Raw genomic sequence first — 19,467 nt, 5'->3', positions numbered from 1 at the left:
GACGGCCGGGGAAGATTACGCGCCTAAGTGCTAGAGGCGAAAAGTGTATGTTGTGAACGCTCGAGAATTCGAGAACCGTTATGCTGATGGACCCGCTTTAGTTGTGTGCGTGTGTGTGTGTGTTTTCCCACTGTGCCTTGAAGTGATAAAGGAATATGTGGGGTTGCCCTCTCTCTTTCTTTCTTTGACGTATTCATTATCTCGCTACGCATCGGCTTAGCCGTATTTTACAGAAATAAGGGAGGTGAATGGAGGCGTATGTGATAAGGACGCATTATAGTTATCAACCCCTGTTCATGTTTGGTGTTAGACCGCTGCAGGTTTGTTGTATTCCTTGACATGTTACTCCGTTCAGGCGGGATTGTCGATGGAATGTGTGCGAACCGTGTCCAAACGGCTGCCACATCTATTAGATGATTTTATCTGATAGTGCCATCCCTATATACGGATTTGACCGTATATGGACACCGAGGCGGGGCACGTGCAACATACCACGGATGCTGAACCACTGGAGTCACAGCGTAATGACTATGCAGTCAAAACAAAATGGACAGGCATCGGTTAGTCATAGGAAGCGTAGGTTGGTGCTCCGACGCCGCGTGTCTCCCATTGTTCTAGCTTGTTCGTAAAAGTATTACCGTTTACTGAAAACCGGATTACCGAAGCCTTTGTCGGCAATCGCAACGCTGGCAGTGACATATTGTGACACTTTGTCCAACTGCAAGGCGTTTGAAACGTTTTTTGTGTTAAGTGTGCGTTCTCGCCGAACAAAATTAAAGGACTGATTGTTAACGATCATGTCGATACTGACGCTTTACAAGTTTAGTTAAGCGGAATATGGTATGACAGGCCACTGCTGTAACGGCACCGTTTCCCCTTTGATTAAAGTTCCTCGCCGCAAGATGTCGCCATGAAAAGTGTTGAAGGACCCTGGTGATACGCGTATACGGTCAAGCCGAAACTATTCGTAGTCTCCCGCTTGTGCCCTGCACTTTGCTTAGAAACTGTGCGCTCTCTTTGCATGCTATATACCGCACCATTCTGTTGTGCATTTTCAGTAATGAGCTCATTTATTTATTAGCCATTCTTTCGGGACCATTCTTTTGCAGGAACGGAGATATAGAGGTTGGCGCTTTCGCTTTTGTTGGTACCCTTGTTATACGTGTGTCGGTAGTGCGTGCAGCTTCCATCCCACGTTCTCGTCTCTTGAATCGCCGTACGCCACCACAAGCATGAGGAAACGCAAAGCAGCTCGTTTTGCTTTTCCTTGTTATTTTCTTTTTCTAATGTTCCCGCCAATCTCCGCGTGTGTGCTCCCGCGCGCGCACGGAGGGAAGGCATTCGAAAGAGGGAGCATGACCGCGTTCACGTCGTCGCGGTGGCCGCACCTGCGTCACAACCTGTGTCAACAACCGTAAATCAGAATCGTGTCGGCTCCGCATCCCTCACTCGCTCTCTCTCAATCACTCGCCCTCCCAACCCAGGCGCCGCCGCCGCCGCTGTAACCACTAGCTGAGCGGGGATTCGCTCCTTGTGGCTCCCCCGGTTCCGAACGGCGGCTTTCGCATCTTTTTCGCATGCTGTCCGTGCCCGGTCCCCGAAAAAGCGGCTGTACGCGGCGGCGTGGTTAGCCGAGGCTGCGAGTGTTTTTTTTTTTTTTTTTTTTTTTTTTTTTTTTCCGGAGCCCCGCTCGGGCGCCTATGTCCCACTGGGCTCGTGACAAATATGTCTCGGCTAGACGGTGTGCTGCCCTAACTGTGCGCGGGTGCCTTTCCTCTTATTATTGCCTGTATCAATTTTGTACACTTGCGCAGCGGTAAGCCGCGCAGGGAAAGGGACAGCGAGCGTCTTTGACGGTCTAGGACAAGAAGAGTAAACACGAAGCATCGAGATTGTTATGTTGCCCGAGAAGTTATTTGACAAAGAAAAAAAGGAAAGAAGAGAGAAGCGAATGTATCGACTTCGGGTTCGTTTTGCCGTCCAGGCCCGCGCGAGCGAGCGAGCTGGCATGTTCGGTGTGACCAGCAGCAGGGGTGTGCGCGCGCCGACTTAATGGTCGGACGCACGCAGCTGCGCTTGTCTGTCGTGATCCCTGCATCCATTAATCATATCGCTTCGGACAGTAATCATAACGAAAAATAAGCGCGCGTGTGTACATTGGGCTTATATGCTAAATATGTCAGCGGGTGTGACCTTGCGTTGCCGGCCGGCTCTGCGGACGCTATCGAGTGCGGCCCGCGGGGGGAAGCGGAACGGGGGTGGGGGGGGGGAGTCGACCCGGCCGTCTCACGAGGCCAACGCACTCGGCTACGCGCCGTGTATCTGTGATCTCGGCGGCTCGGCGCCGTCTCCCGGTGTTTGATCGTGTCCCGGACAGCGCGATACAGAGCGCGATGTTAGCTGCCGGACTGCGGAATGCTTCGACGCGCAACCTGTTGTAACGCGATAACCCGCGTGCAGGGCCGTAGCTGTGTGTCCTGTTCTGCAACGTCCACCCTTTGTGCCTGTAGAGGCAGAATGTAGGCTTGTGTAGACTGGTAGCAAGTCATGTTCCTAGGGGTGGGCAGCGCAACCCGAACGAAAGACGAAGTATACAATACGAGGCATTCGTCTGGGTTGCGCTGCCCACCCCTAGGAACATGTTCAAGCACCAACTCGCCCAGCTTGCCGTTTTAATTTGGTAGCAAGTGGCCGAAGTCTTTCAAGCTGGCTAGTTTTGCCTTAAATAATTGTGCGTCGAGTACACAATTCGCGCGATTCGACAGATTTGAAGAAACAGATTCACGCTTCACTTGCACGAGAAGCGCCTGAGCGTCGAGAACACCATAGGCATTGAAAACAGTTTCACGCTATCATTTCTGCCTTGCGGCGCGGATTTTTTTCTTTCTTATTTAAGTTTCTTCCCTCTATCAATACACACCGGACGTTCTCCTGTATAAGTGCCGTTTAATGGGGGTAGACTGTTTCTTACGTGGCTGGTGCGCCGACCACATTGTCCGGTTTGCTTACACGTGGATTCGAGCGTTCGATGCGAATAACCGCAGATATTGGGCAAGTTTTTTTTGCCTGTACTTGCGTATCAGCCACTGCTTTTTCTTATGTCATCCGCGCCGCTCCTGATCTTTGACTACATCGTACTCTGAGAATTTGCGGACTATTGGTTGTAAACGCGGTGAATTGAAGTCTATGTCAGCGTCGCAATTTCAGTCGTGGTTGCGTGCCACGCTCGAACGCCTACATGTTCTACATGTACAAAAAGACGCGATATTCTTGCTGTACGTTTCACAATCAAGTCCTCGGGGAAAAAAAAAAAAAGAATAGCAGTTGCTTTTACTGGAAGACAGCGCTACAGAAGAACCTCGGTGATACCACCAGGTCCACCTCGGTGGCGGCTGCCGACTGTTTGGTGCCAGCTTATTATTATTATTATTTTTTGTCGCATATTCGAACCCTCCAGAGAGAGCATTGTACGTACAAAACAAGGATTGGCATTTTATGTTTGTTCAGAATCGGTTTTCGGCGCGCTTCGTGCTTCCTTTGTTTGAATACGCGCACATGCGTTTGTTAGTGCGTCCACGGTGTGTCCTCTGCCCAGCCGCCCATCCAGTGTGCTGCGGTTAATTGCCTCCACTCGGCGCCCGCCGAACGCGTGGTTAGCGAGATCACGAACGCGTGACGACCGTCGGTGAAAGCAAGCTGTCTGCGTGCCGCCATGTATAGTATATAGCGCTTACTCGTTACGTAGGGTCTTCTTTTTTTTTTTTTTTTTTTTTTTTTGTACCGGTCGGAGAGCGGGGCGGTTGCGCCCAAACGGTGGCAACTCCGCGTGATTGTTGTTACCCGTGCGGCGGAGGAAGCTCAGTTCCATGGCCGCGCGACCACCTCCGGGATTCCTCGAATCGTACCCAAGGACGGTCACTGGGCTGTCTGTCCTTTGTTTTTCTTCGCTTTTGTTTTCCGCTCCCGGTCAGTTTGGATGCGCTCTCGAAGTAGGGACTCTATATACGAGCATGTGATGTAGATTGGAACAGTATACACACGAAAGCGTATTGTTAACATACAAGTTTTGCCCAACACGTAGTATAGGTGCGCGCCGGGCTCCCAGCTCGGGACCCTTGTATTGTATTGGCGATGCGGCATCGGAGCGTTGCAGCTTCTTCGCTTATACGCAGCATACTTCCTGTCAGTCTATATAGTATAGAGTCGATACATTGTGTTTATTTCTCATTTACGCTATCGTAGCACCTGTTTAGCGGGCCGCGCAATCATTTTTAGCTGTTGGCTGAGAGTATCCCGTTGTTTTCGTATCTCTTGCTCGTAGGATCGCTATTGGCCGTGACCAGATCATCTCTGTAGGATCTAGAAAGAGCTCGTGCATATACTACGGAATTTCTCCGGGGCGGGTCCCTAAATTGTCCAAGTGGGACTTTCGTTGTTGCGAGGCGTTCGTTGTTGCGAAACTTTCGTTCTTCTGCGCTTTGCCTCGTTGCATTGCAGCCATGCGGCATGAGTAGTGCGCCGTGTTATTATTGTTTCCGTTTATTTCATTGTGCGCACTTTGTGTCGCGTTGTTTCTTCGTTTATGTGTGGAAGCTTTCGGGTATGCGTCCTCTCTCTGAATTACCTGTTGATGCGAAGGGCATTACATGTTCTTTTTTTTTTTTGCCGCAGGACGTTTAACTTGGTGTATACGCCACGACGAAGCGGTGTGTTCATTGCTAACGTGTCCGACCACCGCCTCAGGCTTGATACTATCGAGCCGGTGTAGCATTGAGACACGGCGTCTTAAAGAAAAAAAAAAAAAAGTCCCGTGTACCGCTGGCACCGGCTGCGGCGCCGCCTGCTGCTCCTGCCTGCCCCTTCGCAGTATTCAATTATCCGAGAGCGCTTCTGATCACGAGGGGAGAACCCGATGATTTATAAGCGTTTGGCTTTTCGGTCCTTGTCATTTACATCCGATCCTCCCTTCTGGTCTCGGATCTCGCGTTCTCGCGGCGTTTCCTCTCGCGCTCGAATCAATCCGGCAAATTGCGCATTAGTCCGAATGCGAGCCGAGAGTCGTTTTCTATACTCGGGCCGCCTCTCTACTGCTGTGGCGCTGCGCCGCTGCTGCATGGTTTGCTGATGCGAGCCGCCGCCGCGCCTGCGCTGGATCTCGTGTCTGATGAGTCCTTCACGAAAAGGGCGTGCTGCGCGGGTCACTCGCCTTGCGCGTGCGTGTCTCTTGCTTTTGTTTGAGCGCGTGTGTGCGCGTGCGTTGCGTCTGCCCGCGCTCTCCGGTTCTTCCCGTTTCGCGACTCGCTGAGACCGGAGCGCTCACGCAGAGCCCGAGGCTACGGCCGGTCTACGGCAGCCACCGTCGTGCGTGGACCCGCAGCGCCGCTCCTTTTCCTTTTCGCTCTTCTGTCGCCGTCTCTTCTCCCGTGCTTGCTTCTTCATCACTGTACTACACAGGGACCGGCGTTTAGGTGCAGTATTTACCTTTAACCCGCCACCAGCTCGACGTCTCTCTCATATGTATGCCTCTACCGTCTTGCTTCTCTTCCGGCTAGCTCTTTATTTTCTCATGTGGGTCTGTCGGGTCATTCTGATAGAAGAAGAAGAAAAAAAGATATCTGTGCATTCCTGGAATGAGTTAATTGGTCGGCTCGAGGTGATTTATACGAACGGGCCGCGCGTAAGCGGCTTTAACATGTATTAAGCCCGCGTCGTCTGCTCCTTCCTCCGCCTTCGGGCTTCTGAATCGTTTAGGTCATGTTTGGGAACTTGTTTATATCAGCTTACAAGTCGAGAGAAAGCAGCAAGGAAAGTCGCTAATGGATCGTCTCGAAATCGAGCGGCAGTCTTGCCGCTGAGCGGGGACTTCCTGTCGGCGGCGACATGTGTATATATTCTGCGGCATCGGCTCGCTGTCGTTGCTTTGGCTACGGCTGTAGTCATGCTCACTCCAGGTATGGCCGGCTCAGTTCTGGCCGTGCATAGGCCGGACCCCCCTCCGGCCCTCCTGCGCCTTCCTCCCCTTTAGGCTATGTGCGCCCCCCCTTCGAGCTGTGTGGATGATTTCGTTCGCCCAAACATGGCTTCGCCGGCACCGCGCAGGAACGTTGACCCTCAGCGCGGTTCGAAGGGAAACGCTTCGGCGCCGTGCCATTCCTTTGCAGTGCTGCTGTGCAACGTGAGCGATGACGTGTCAACCGGTGCCGAAGTGCCCACGGGTCTGCCCGGCGGCGTTATGCTATAGGTGGAGTTCAATTAATGTTCCTCGAAACCCCGCCTCTGATGTAGTGCGGAATGCGTTCGGCCGTTGCTTGTTTCGTTTAATCTGCTCCATCTTTCGCACTCGTTGTACGCTTCATTCGTCATCCGCGTTCTTGTGCCAAAAGATTAGGCGATGTGTGTCACAAATATCAATTTTCAATTATGAAAGCGGCGGATGAAACAATCATCTAGTCGGAAGCGTTTTCGCGTATGTTCCTTGCCACGCGTCTGAGCCTGTGCTCCTCTCCTGTTACGGTTCGGGAGTTTCGCTGTCCGTTCTCGAGATATTTAAGAACAGGAGCACGTTTTAAAATTGATGTGGTGCCAAGCTATTTTTGTAGCTAAGGTAATCAGGGAATAACATACTATAGACGCAGGGTGGATACTGCATGTAACCTATTGTGTTGCCGGCGGTTTGGGGCGAGACGTGGGCTGCGTGGGACTTCTCGACACTGCGCAGTGCGGTTAGTTCTTTGTCCGGTGCATCTCTCCGTGTTTCTGTGAAGTGCTGGGAGCTCAATTTGGTTGCCCATCGGAGTTTTACGCTGTCCAGACATCCGAAGTGTGTACACTGCCGCGGGCTCTCCTCAAGTGGACCTTCCCATATAGCTACTGCTCCCTCGCACACAAAGACTTCCCGCGAACCACTTACACCGAAGTGCTTGCTTATATACGCGCCTCCTACGGCGTGTCCGGATTATCTCCAGAGCGATGCACCTGTCAAACAGAGTTTGCACGAATTGCGTCGAACGCGCGGCGGCATTCGCGGGAGGTGTATCGAATAAAATCGATTGGGGAGAGCGAGGGATTGGGCAAGCTTCAGTACGTGAGGGAGCTGCAGTTGGGAGGCAGCGGGGGTAGGAGGGGGGAGGGGGATTCGAAATGGGGTGTCCACGTTCCAATCGGCGTCCGTCACTTCCCCGCGAATTAACTCAGGCTGGCCGGCGTGAATGCACGTGCTGTTTCTGCGTTACACTGCTGTTGTTCCGGGTCCGAGGGCTCTTCGCCCCCGCATCTCGTGCAGGCTGGCACCGCACGCCCGGGGGACGGCGGGGGCAGTGGTCGTGCGCGCCCAAATAAGTGTTGAGTCACGATCAGGTGACTGAGTCACTGCTCCGTCCTTCTCCTGGTCCCTCTGCCTGCCTGCCTGGACACTGCTGCAGCGACCCTGCGCCGAATTCAGCCGGGGGACGCCCAGGGCGGTCAGTGCGGGCGCCAAGCTCCCGCGGTGTCCGGCTCGCGTTGACAGGGTCCGTGCCAAATGACGCGTCGGCCGGTCCAGATGCGCGCGCGCGCTTTCTCCTCCAGCGTGGTCCTCTGCGCGGCCGCCGGCGGGCGGGCTGCTTCCAAATAAATGTGACTCAGTGCGGCGCGCCGGGTTCGGAGCCCCCTTTTGTGTTATAAGGGAAGAAGCCGAGACGGGAGGGGGGCTTAGGGCTAGATTGGACCCTTTGGCGAGATGCCTCTCCCCTGAGTGGACTGTCGTGGCGCAGGGCGCTCGGTGTCGGGATAGTGCGCCGTGGTCACTGGGGAGACGGATGCGTTTTCCCCGCGGTTCTCGTTTCGAATCGAGCCAGGGAAGGGGGTCTGCGTTTCCGGCTGTCGCTCCCAGTTGTGCGCTTTGGACTCGGCCTGTTGCTGCAGCGCCGCGTTTCGAAGCCTGGGCCCCCCTACTCCTTCCTTCCTTTGTTTGCCGCCACGCGCGTTTGTTGACGTCCAGGGCGTGACGTCCGGCGTTGCGCGGGTTGTGTGTGCGCGCGCGCACGCGCTATCGCTGTCCGTGCCTGCAGTGGCGAGTTAATGACCCTTGGTCGCGTGTGTACGTATCGCAATATAAGTAACCCGTGCGTTCTGTGCACGGGGACGCGATGACGCTTGACCCATCGGCGTTTGTCTTAGTTAAGAACTCCCGCTGTCATTGCTGCAGATGCGGAGTCTGATGAGAGCAGTGGGCTCTGTTGTGGACCTGAAGAGATAGCACCGCCATTAGGGCTAGAGGAGCGTATTGGTGTGCGTCGTTACCTTATCTCTGCAGCTATCGCTTTCATCTAAGTAGCATTAGGGCAGCGCTCTTTTGAGCACTGAATGTCGTGTTTTGCTGATGCCTGGAGCAACATGACCTTGGTACCTTGTGATTTCCTATGCGCAACATCATCTCGCGTGACCCAGTGTGCTCTGGTAACTTTGTTGTTCTTTGGTTGTGATCATCACGTGGAGCACAAACGCTGAAAGCATATGAGGAGGATATGCGTGGAAGGTATGCTAAAGTGTTTCTTTCGACCATGTGCATATATAGGTAAAGTCTGTGACTTTTGTAAACGATTCGCGCACAGAGAAGGTCTATTTGTCTGATCTTACTGCCCTGTAGTGAATTTCGAGTGGGAGTTCAAACGAGGTGGTTCTATATAATAATGCCACTTATTTATGTGGCGCCCTCCCAATCTAGTATTTTGCGCCACATTGATTGACTGAAGAAACGCTTTATTTTCGGTTGGATGGCTTTTTAGTGTAGCACAAGTAATGAGGATGGGAATAAAGTGTGTTGCGAGGGGCAGGATCTTCCAACCGGTGTAATAGCCCAGGTTCCCTGACAATACTCGGACAATACTTGGACAATACTCCACGGCTGCGCGACTGTACTCTAGGCCGCCCGCCATTCGGGCCTACCCTTTGTAGCTCGATCGGCACCTAAAGGATTTTGTTAATGTGTGGTGAGCCTTCTACTCCGATGTCAATCCGCGAGCCTGGTTGTTTCGTCTCCTCTGTGTTCGTGTTTCTGTCGATTCTATGCGTTGGTGTATAGATATACAGCGCTACACACATGTCGCAACGTTGCTGCTGTCGCGACACGTTTTTCCACTTCCTGCTTACGTGCGGCGCCACTAAAAGGACCCGTGGTCGCGTCGCGTGCCTCGCAGGCGGTTCTACAGGAGCACCGAAGCAAGCAGGCGGCCATGCTGGAAATCCGGCCTCGGTTCCTCATACCGGACACCAACTGCTTCATCGACCACCTGCCGCTCGTCCAGAAAGTGGTCGCCGACGGACACTTCAACGTCTACGTGCCCATCGTTGGTGAGTGGGTGCCCGCTTGTCTGGCCGCGAGCTCTCGCGCGCATGCTGAGCGATTTGCGTGCTTCTCAACCGGTGAGGGATTGCAGCTGCTGCTCGACTCGCTTGCCCGAGTAATCGCCGAAAGTGGGTTGTTCTAAGCAGGGCAGCTCCTGTAATGAGCGCGAGTCGGGTGGTAACTATATAGGGAGTAAACGTCAAGGTACTCTATGACTGCCGTCGCCTCTGTCCGTGAAGAAAGTAAGAAAAAAATATTTTGACGAGCAATTAGTAGAATGAAGATTTTCGGATGATTGGCGGCCATTGGCGGATACGATTTGGTTTGTGGAGAAACAAAATCATTCGCTTTGAAATTGCAGCTGTACTGCGCCGAAAACTTTCAAGTGGGACCTCTCGCCCTTGGAAATAGGTCGGCTGCAAGGCGTGATTCTGAAGTTTAATATTAAACCTAACTATAGTACTCCGTCGATTACAGCTCATATTGCACGCAAGGTTCAGTTGACCGTGTTCTTTGTGGTTAGGCGGTTAGGCGAAATGCTACTTTTATCCTAAGAAACCGATGAAATATGGAAGTGAATTTCGCTGAAGTATCGATTAGGTGCTTCTCATATATGTTTGACCTGTACTGTGTGAGAGTTCGATTTTTTGCTCCTGTACAGGTGTTTCGTCGAGCATGCTGCCACGGTACGCTCCAGCCCCCTCACCCCCTTGCCTTACATGTTGCTCTCGCACTTTCCCATAAAACGAATTTAGAAAACATGCCAGCTCTGCTCACGTATTCCTACGTATAGTCGCCGATGTATTCGTCGGCAACCGCGCTGAGAATGTCGGTCGGATCATCCATAAACCAAACTTCCACTTCGTCTTCTCCCGTGCCGTGGCGTCCGTGTTCCGTCTCTCTCTCTCTCTCTCTCTCTCTCTCTCTCTCTCTCTCTCATTGCTGACCCCTGAAGGCCGTGTTTCCATTCTCACGACCCTTGCCTTAGCGTCGAAGCAAACTTGCGCGAATTATGTTTGCCGAAGGGAATGTTTGTCGAAGATGGCCGCGAAATATTACTCCTCGCGGGCCGCGCCCATCTGAACCGCATCGCCGCTGTTCGGGAAGAGTGATCGTCCGCGCGCCTTCCTCCCCTTCCTCACTCGCATCGCTGTCTGCGCGTTCAGGTAAAAAAAGACAAGGAGACCGCTCGCGGCTCAACCCTTCCTCGCCCGTAGATCCGGTCGGCCGTGCCGATGCGTCTTCGCGTGGCCGCAGGTTACTGCACCGCGTGTTCTACACTCGCGCACGTGTGCCTGCGCACGCCGGGGACAGAGCGCGCTCACACCGCGCGCATGCCGCACGCGAAGACATAAAACCTCGCGTCTGCTCGCGTACGACGGCCCCGATGTGTATCGACGGCGTCGGCACTTGCCGGCCTGCCGAGTGATGAATGGCTTCCGGAGGCCCCTGCGCTGGGGCCCGGCGGCGGCTAATGCGGGTTTTCGGCGAAAATGAGATCGTTGTCACTTTCACCGCACGCGCTTGTAGCTTTCTCCTCGCTCCTCACCCCCCCGTCGTCCCCTCCTCGACGCAATCACGCGGGCTAACGAGTAGCCCCGAGTGCCGCCGCCGACTTGGTTCCGCCCTTGCTCGTCGAAAGGGTTGTACCTCTCGCCTTGACATTGAGCCGTCAGTGTAATCACGCACGCTCGGCCTACCTCGTTTGAGCCGAAACAGTTCTCGGACTTTTACGTGCAGACAGGTGGGCTTCGTGTAACGCCTCTCTTTGTTTCCCTGTTAGTGTGTGCACTGGATTCTTATACTTACTTTGCCCCACGGAGGACCGATTAGCCCCGACTGCGTGCGCGCGCATTACCTAGGTCCTGTCGGTCGATTTATTTCGCGAGGCGAGCACCGCCCGGCGCCACGTAGTCGCCGGTCCTGTCAGCCGACAGCCGGAACGGAGAACTAACACCCCGGTTCGGACCAATGGCGCCGCTGTACTTTGTACAGCTCGCCGTGTCGTTCGTTCGCTCGCTTTACCTATTTTGCAAGAATTAAAGCAGGGTATGACGGGTAGACGCAAAGGCGATGAAAATGACGAGACCACGTTTGTCCCGCCCCCTTTGCTGCCCTCTCAGGCTGTGACTCCACCTGCCCATCCTTCTGTCCTTATCCCACCCAGCCTCTGACGTAGCTGGCCAATTCTGTGTCGAAGTTCGTATTGCCAGGCGCTCTTTCCACCCAGTTCTGAAAAACTTTTGTGTGCTCGTTCTGGTGCTGTCACTTAAAGTGCCCCTCACCGTGCCCCTTGAAAGTTTTGGTTGTGCACTGAAAGTAGTTACATGCCCTCTAAGAAGCGTCCAGCCGTAAAAATTTTTCAAATTGGTTCATTAATAGCCCAGATAAAAATAGTTCAATGCCACGAACCCATAATTTCAGGAGGCGAGTGCCACTGCCAAAAGAGACTCTCTCCACTTGCCCCGTCTAGCCTCCTCCAGCAAAATTCCTTCCTTACGTTCTCCCATATCGGCCCCGCCTTCATTTCTTTTCCACTTGCTTTTTGCTGCGCGGCGCACTTCTGCTGACGGTGTCACGCGCAAGCTGTTGCGTTTGTCTTGTTTTGCGCAGCGCGTGATTGTGCACGCTGTGCATGAGAACACCTGACTAGCGGTATGAGTGAGTGCTACACGAACACTGAGGCAGACACAAGTGAATCACAGAGCATGGTCGCACACTGGAACATGGTAGAAAATGCCATAGTTCCGGTGTCAGCATGTGCGACTACACGACGTGGGAGCAAGCAGACGAAATGGAAGTACATCACTCTTGCTGCGGCGCGAAGTAAAACAAATACAGGGAGACATTTGGATTGTGTTCTTTATCATTTCTCTGAAACTTAGTTCGTCTATCGTTGCAACAGATTACACAAATAACAAATGTTGCCTCGAATATTTCTCGAAGTCACAAGTCACTAAGGCCGACGTCATAGCAAAGACGCATGTACGTTGGTGCACTAGCACGTATACGTGAGCTCTTTTCGCGGTGCGTAGCGGTGTAATACTTAGCAGACGTGATCGTTAGCATGCATTGTATGCATGGCGCTTGTCAGCTCAAAATGGTCAGACCTCGTGAGGGGCCTTTGAGGATGCTGTATTGTGTGTAGTCTACCAGCTGCGGGCCTAGATTTCTTGGCGTTATGTTGAGGCGGTTCTATTGCTGGAAACATAATTTACGCAGATGTCCCTCCACTTTCTAATGGCACATTCGACTTGCCGTTTTCGAGCGCTTTAGACCTCTCTGGCGGTGCACGTTACGATCGGCTGGCGGGTGGAAGGGGGCGGAAACCCGCATTTCAGGATATTTTGTTGAATGGGACTCAAGGGGCGAAGGGGTGCTAGTTCAGCATTTTTTTTTTTTTTTCGCTTGGGCATGGTGATAATCTTATCTGATGAGAATTTGAATTACCCGAGCTAGCAGTGTAATCAAGGGCTACTAGAAGTGCGGCAATGTCCCGAGGCTCTTTTTCCAGCAGTCAGTGAGTGTAATCATAGAGTTTCATCCAATAATTACTAGAGGGAACTCTGGCACTAGTGTTTACAGGAGCTGCAATTGCGGCGGTTGAGCCAACATGGGAATTATGGGAAGCACATGGATTTGCCTAAACTTCATCCTCCTGGCTCCAAACGGCTTCACGACTTTGTAAGCTCATCATTTTCAACAATGTCCTGCATAATACATAATTAAATAAACATTATTAAAATTGTTCGATGGCAGAATTCGAGTACAGTACCTCCAGCACAGATGCCAGATATAGAAACCATTACGCCACTGACGCATGCATTGACAAGCGACATATAATGCCCTTATAAATTTAGCGGGGGGCAAGCCAGTGCCTTGAGACGCTTGGCACGTTTCGATTTGGCCAGCTCGACAAGCTGAACGATTACAATGGACGACTTGCAGAATGGTGTGTGTTCTCTTCCGTCAAGCGGCAGTACTACAAAATTTGGGTGGGAAAAGAGGCTTAAGTTTGACCGCTTCTCAGTAAATTAAGTTTGAGTGCTTTCACAGATCAAGTGTTTTTGCTTTGTTTATGTAAATACTAGGCTTCTTACAAAATTAAACTGCATGTCCAAGATGAAAGTGTTCAGGTGAGTATTGATGACATAATCTGCGATAAAATTCGCTATGATGTAGAAACTTCATCCTAAAATCAGTAACACAAAGGAACATGTCTACCATGTATCTGTGAAGCAAAATCAGCTCTCTTAAGCAAGTTTGGTTGGAAAATACCTTTCTTGTTTGTGCGTAGTATATTTCTGCAAATGGCTCATTGGCAGCGACTGTGCATGTTCGCAGTGTTTCTGCACTTAGAAAAGTATGGATTACTCTGAAATTTACATGGAGGAACGGAAAATATAGGAGGGATCATTACGTCATACAGCCAGCCTTCGAAGGGGAACGCTAAGCCACAGCGGTGGCTCCTCCCTCTGTGGAAATTTACAACAATGAAGGCATACAAAGCATGAATCCACAAGCACGAAGATCAGACAAATCCATGTACATCCCATTGTTCCCATGATGGCTCAACGATTGCAGTGCCAGACTTCCCATTAGTATATTGGAGTAAACTCTGTGAGTGGAATGACTGTACATTAGAGTGCATGCCACCCATAAGTTGGCCTATATACTCGGCAACGCCTCGACGTCGGCCCTGTCAAGGACAGACTTACCTGATGAAGTGCCGAGTCCATTTATTTTCACACCATTTCTTTCTCTAGCTCTCTTTTTGCAATAGACATTTGTACACACACTGGCCTGCCTGCCTACCTACCTACCTTCCTTCCTTCCTTCCTTCCTTCCTTCCTTCCTTCCTTCCTTCCTTCCTTCCTTCCTTCCTTCCTTCCTTCCTTCAATTTGAAATTTTGCATGTGGGCCAACTTAAATTTTGGGGTGAGCCAAATGAAATTGGGGGGTATGCTTACGCATACTTAGACAATTCCAGTGGAGTTTCTGCATACTGTTATTAGTATATAGATAACTATGTTTAGTCCTGAAAGCGCCAAAGATTTAGCTTTACAGATTTCGGGAACCTTTACTGCGTCACAGCAGGAGACTACAACTTAAGGACAAACTGAGTATCGGAGCTTCTTGCGTCTGCATGCTTTCGAGCTCTAGTGCAGTGGAACATCACCGACTATTGCTCAGTCCGTCGAACTCCCAAACCACGTTTCCCTCGGGCTAAATTTGTAAGAGACGCTATTTATCAGCGGAACAGACAGCATTCCGCCGTCTGTTCGGCTGCAACATCCCAGCTCCTTCCTTGTTATTGGAACTAATTAATTATCGTAAACCTTCGGCAGACGGCAGCTTGCTGCGCCTCATATACGCGCAGTTCCATCTTGCTCATAGTCTAGTGACCCGGCAAACTTGGGATAGCGATTAGTTATGTCATTGGCGTCGTTCCTCGTCTATGTAGATCGCCGCCGGTCCGACGACCGTTTCCATTCGTCAGGTCAAAGCGCTGCCGTTCTCGGCCGAAAGAATAAATGCACTCAGTGTGGCTGGTGCCGAGGGAGAAAAAAAAAAAAAAGATTTATTTCCTCAGACGCGGTTGTTTCTTGCAAGCCGTTAATAAGAGAAGGCACGGTTCTTAGAAGAGAGCTCTTAGTTGGCTTTCCAAATCCGCATTGGCACAGTTCTTTAATATGCGTCGGTACTTTCGCAGGTGCAGCAGCAGCACGTTAATGGGCATGCCGACCGCGTGGCCGCAAATTAAGCCTAGGCTTGCGAGCGGGTGACACCCGTTCCTCCGAGATTAGTGGTCCGTGTAACTATTATACACTGCTCTCCATATACCTGCGGGAGCTTCGCCTGATCACTCCAGGCGCACTATAATCCCGCTGGCGAGGGGGAATTCCCGGAAATTGCCGCCTCTTTTAATTAACGCCGTAACTCACTTTACCTTTTTTTCTTTTCTTCGGTCGCGTCGATAAATTTCGTTTCGACGGCGAAGTTCTCGTAATGAGCTTTCCCGGCTAGTGGTCTGCGCGCCGCTTATGCAAGAGTGCGGCATTTAAGGACGCCACCTTTGCCGTTCGTTGTCAACGAAACCTTTCTCGTTTTTGTTTTTCTTATATCACGAGTCGGCGGGTGCACGCGTAGCGCGTGTTTGTCGCGCCGAACTAGCGCGCGACGTCGCCGCGAAAGGAATCTCGCGTAATCGCTTCCCAATTTGGTTCAATCTGTGCGTGTGCCGCCTTTTTTTTTGGGGGGGGGGGGGCGAGGGTCCACCGTTGTGTGCCACCTGCCGGAGCGGCGCCTTTTTTTTTTTTTTTTTTTTTGCTTCGCGTTATTTGCGCCACTTGAAGATAAACAGCAACCGCGGAGTGCTCTCTCACGCAAGTCCTTTCCTCTTTTCCTCCGAGCCTCACGGGGGAAAGATCGGGCTAGACGATCGCGCGCGCGCATGCACGCACACACACGCACACGCGTGGTATCGCCGAAGTGTCGCGACTATAACGACACTTTTGGCGGCTTCTGTAATGGCCATCTGTCCCGCATGGCGCCGCGCCACCGCTCTTGATGGCCGAGCGCGTCGCGAACTGTGGTAGCCCGGGAGTGCGCGCGTTACGAGAAGTATGCGGATAGAAAAGCGAGTTCGGAGCTCGCGCTTTCTTGCAGTATCCTGTGCGCGTGCGCGGGATCGGGATTCCTGTATCCTCGCAAACTTTCTTCTTTTGTCTTGTCTGTTTCCGTTAGCGTGCCTTTCTCTTTTTTATGCTTCTTCGTGTTTTTCTTTTTTTTTTTTTTTGGGGGGGGGGGGAGGGGGAGTGGTTCGCGCGTACCGTTGAGGAGGGATGAGAAAGAACAAAGAAAGCGGCGGGCCCGCGGCGGAGAAATCTTTTGAAGGGGTGAGGCTCATCACGCGTCCGTGAAGGGGAAAACGCGCATTCGAGTTCGCCCTGGGGGTTTTATATCGTAGACGGCGTAGAGAGCGAGAGCGACGCGGGTTTTATGGTCCCTTTGGCTCAGAGCGGCTTCATCCTCGCGCTCTCTCTGCTTTTTTTGTTTTTTTTCCTCGGGCTCCGAGTGTCGCCGTTCTTCGCGGAGGCGATGGAGGCGTATAGCGAAGTGTTGCTGCGTGCAGCTACCGGAACCATTAAAACAAAGCGTGCGCTGCTGCACTTGCTGGCGGCGGCGTACCGTTCCCCCGTAGTGTCCAGCATACCCCCCCCCCCCCTCCCCATATAATTCCCCTTCCTTAGCTTGTCTTTTTGTGATAGTTTGGACCGGCCGATCATGACGAAGAACCTAACCTGTTCGTGGATAATTTCGTCTTCGTTTGATGATTGCTCGATGGCGCACGGAGCGGAGTTTTTTTTTTTTGCTTGGAATGTTTTCGATGTGACAGCGAGGCGGTCTGTGCCTACTTCGGCCGGAGACGGAACAGAGCCTTGTCGGCTGTGGGAGGTGGCGACTCGGAAGTCTCGGAGGTGTTAGTGCGTGGGATCGACGACCGCTTATCGCTCCTGACGCCGGCGTGTCAGAGATGCGGACTAGTAACGTGCTATTAACCGCGAGTAGGACCCAATGAATGTGGATCTCCGGATAAGCCAGACTGATAAAGCAGAGCCATTGCTTCCTAGAGACCGGTTGTACTGTTATCGTTGCTGTGGTGTCGCCACGCGGAAGTGAACGGCACATGTAGGCACGTAATCAAGTAATTAGCTTGATTAGCTTGAGCCAGAATCCCGATTACTATGCAGTAAAGCTGCTTTCCCTAAGAGAAAAGCGCCACTCGCTAGCCATAATGGCGATACTGAGAGCACGGTCGACTGTGTCGTCGGATCGAATCGCGCGCCCTGTATGCGTAATCGCTTCGTTTTTCATATGGCGTCGTCGTGCGTTTTAGGTCAACTGCCATTCATGGGGCGATTCGATAGTTTGCTATACGTTCCGCGTTTGCAGCGGCGGGCCCGATATCGGCTACTATCTCGTGACGCAGATAAAATGCGCTAGCAAAGGAAAGCGATTATAAACGTGTCACAAGCAAAGAGCACGCGTATAAACAAAATCGTTTCTCTCTGATCTCTGAATAAACGGAGATATACCGCTAGAGGTTCTTCGATGGTAACGTAATTAGTGCCGAACGTGCCTTATCGCGCGACAGTTTTATAGCCAACAGATGGGTAGTGCACTGGTTCTGGTCGAATTAATTACCTTATAAGGAGATGAGGAAAATGTCCGTGGTGTCGTGGGAATGAGGTCGTCGCGCGTCTGTACGCGGTCCGTCAACGCAGGGCAAGTCTGATTGTCCAAGTCCGATCTTCTATAGAATATTGGCGCCGCTGTCGATATCACTGGTGCTACCTGAAGAAGCAGAGCTTGACACATGCGTGCTGGGCACATTGCCCTCCTTTTATCTGCACACTACTTTTGAGCCAGCAGGTTAGTCGCATGGACGCACACGAACGCTTTTTCTCTGTCACTCAGTTATACAGTGTGCTCGACTGTGCTGTGCAGGATGGCTCGTTGTACGCTCATGTTACGCCTTATTAACTTCGAAAGTGGCCGTTATCCTCTCTCTCTCTCTCTCTCTCTCTCTCTCTCTCTCTCTCTCTCTCTCTCTCTCTCTCTCTCTCTCTCTCTCTCTCTCTGTGCACACCCTTCGTAGCGACGAAGAAGCTGAGCCATCTAATGGGACGGTTCGTCTTGTGAAAGGTGTTAATGGTCAGTTGACCGTCGAGCAGAAGCTGCCCACGTTTCTGTTGTGATACGAGAAACGGGAGAAACCAGAGAAGCATCAGATCACTTTCAACTGGCCGAAAGAGGGAGAAACGAACGAACAAAATATCACGGAGCGTAGTTCGAGTGCGGGGAAAAAGGTGTTCCTTCGGGAGAGCAGACTTTCACCTTGGCGGCGAAATCGAGGCCGTTACCACGGAACGCCCGATACGCGGCTGGCTCCGACCTCCAAGCGAAGAAGTGAACGGCCGTGCATCGGCCATTATTACTGCGCCCGGCCGAGGAATAGCCGCCGTTGCTCCTTGGTGGTGCCTGCTGCTGCTGCTGCTTCTGTAGGGGCGGCGGCGCTAGCGCTGGGCAGCGGCCATTCACACCGGAAGCGTTAAACGGGCGGTGGGGGAAGGCAGGCAGGCCCCACCGCTTTTGTTCGCCGGGAGCGCGCGCGTTCACGCGCTGGCCGGCCCGCTGGAGAAGAAAGTCAGCTGAGGCTGCGGCGGCAGTGCCAACCTCCCCCCCCCCCCCCCCATCCCCCGAAATCTCCGGCCCCGTCGGCCCGCTAGTTCGCCGCAGCGTATCGTAACCGAGCGCCGCAGGAGGCTCTGCCGGCTGACCGGCGAGCGACGTCCAGTGGTGGCAGGGCAAGCAGCACGTCTTGCGGTTGATACCGAGGTCGTAACGTAAAACACCGATACAAGCGCTCGCGCGCCAGACGTGCGAGCGCTCGTCTATGGGGAACAGATAAACACGTCCGGAATCTTAGCACCTTTGCTGCGCGCGCTGGTAGTCGGAGGTAACTAGATTTCACTGTTAGCTGCGTGATAAGTCGTGCTTGCTTTCTTTTTTTCCTAACGTGCTTTATATTAGCACCAAGCCAATGAGGGTAAATGCACTTCTAACTATCGCTTTTTATGTGTCGTAACGCCGGGTAGCCAGCCTGGATGTTGAGACGTTGCGCAAAGTGCTTTATAGTTCTTCCTGCTTCTTCGTAAGTTGAGTATTCCTTGGTAGTCTTGCATTTGGGGTGTATATATATTTAAAAAAAAAAGTCAACCGAAGTGTTTCCTTGCATGATAGCCAATCGCTCCCCTTGCACTCGGATTCGGTGCGCCCTAGCCACTGTTGTGACTCGACCTCTATGGTGTTGTGCTGCTTGTTGCGGGGTTCGAGTTCCGGCAACGTTTTGGTAACGGCGGTTTGCGTAGGCATTCGAGCATCGATATTTGAACGGCAGGTTGTAGAATTAATCCGGTGCACTTTTCTTATCTCAGTGTGGTTTCCGAGTGCTAAATTATACATGTAGTAATGTACTATTATTGCGACTTGAGTACATAATTCTCGGCGCTCAAATGCTGCAGTAATCATAGGTAACCTAGAGAGCGGAGACTCGCTGGTATGGCGGACCCGGATTC

General features: G+C 52.3%; 1 protein-coding gene across 1 annotated transcript in view; it reads left to right on the top strand.

The window, feature by feature from the left end:
- The window catches only part of LOC142575854 (telomerase-binding protein EST1A-like), a 98,302-nt gene that overhangs the window by 66,413 nt on the left and 12,422 nt on the right, over positions 1-19,467 (top strand). Inside the window, exon 16 of the mRNA XM_075685555.1 lies at positions 9,177-9,330. Coding sequence (XP_075541670.1) covers positions 9,177-9,330 — 154 coding nt within the window. The remainder of the gene's footprint in view (positions 1-9,176; positions 9,331-19,467) is intronic.

This window comes from Dermacentor variabilis, chromosome 3, assembly GCF_050947875.1.
Source record: "Dermacentor variabilis isolate Ectoservices chromosome 3, ASM5094787v1, whole genome shotgun sequence".
Classification (NCBI taxonomy): domain Eukaryota; kingdom Metazoa; phylum Arthropoda; class Arachnida; order Ixodida; family Ixodidae; genus Dermacentor; species Dermacentor variabilis.
This window is presented reverse-complemented; position numbering and strand designations above follow the sequence as displayed.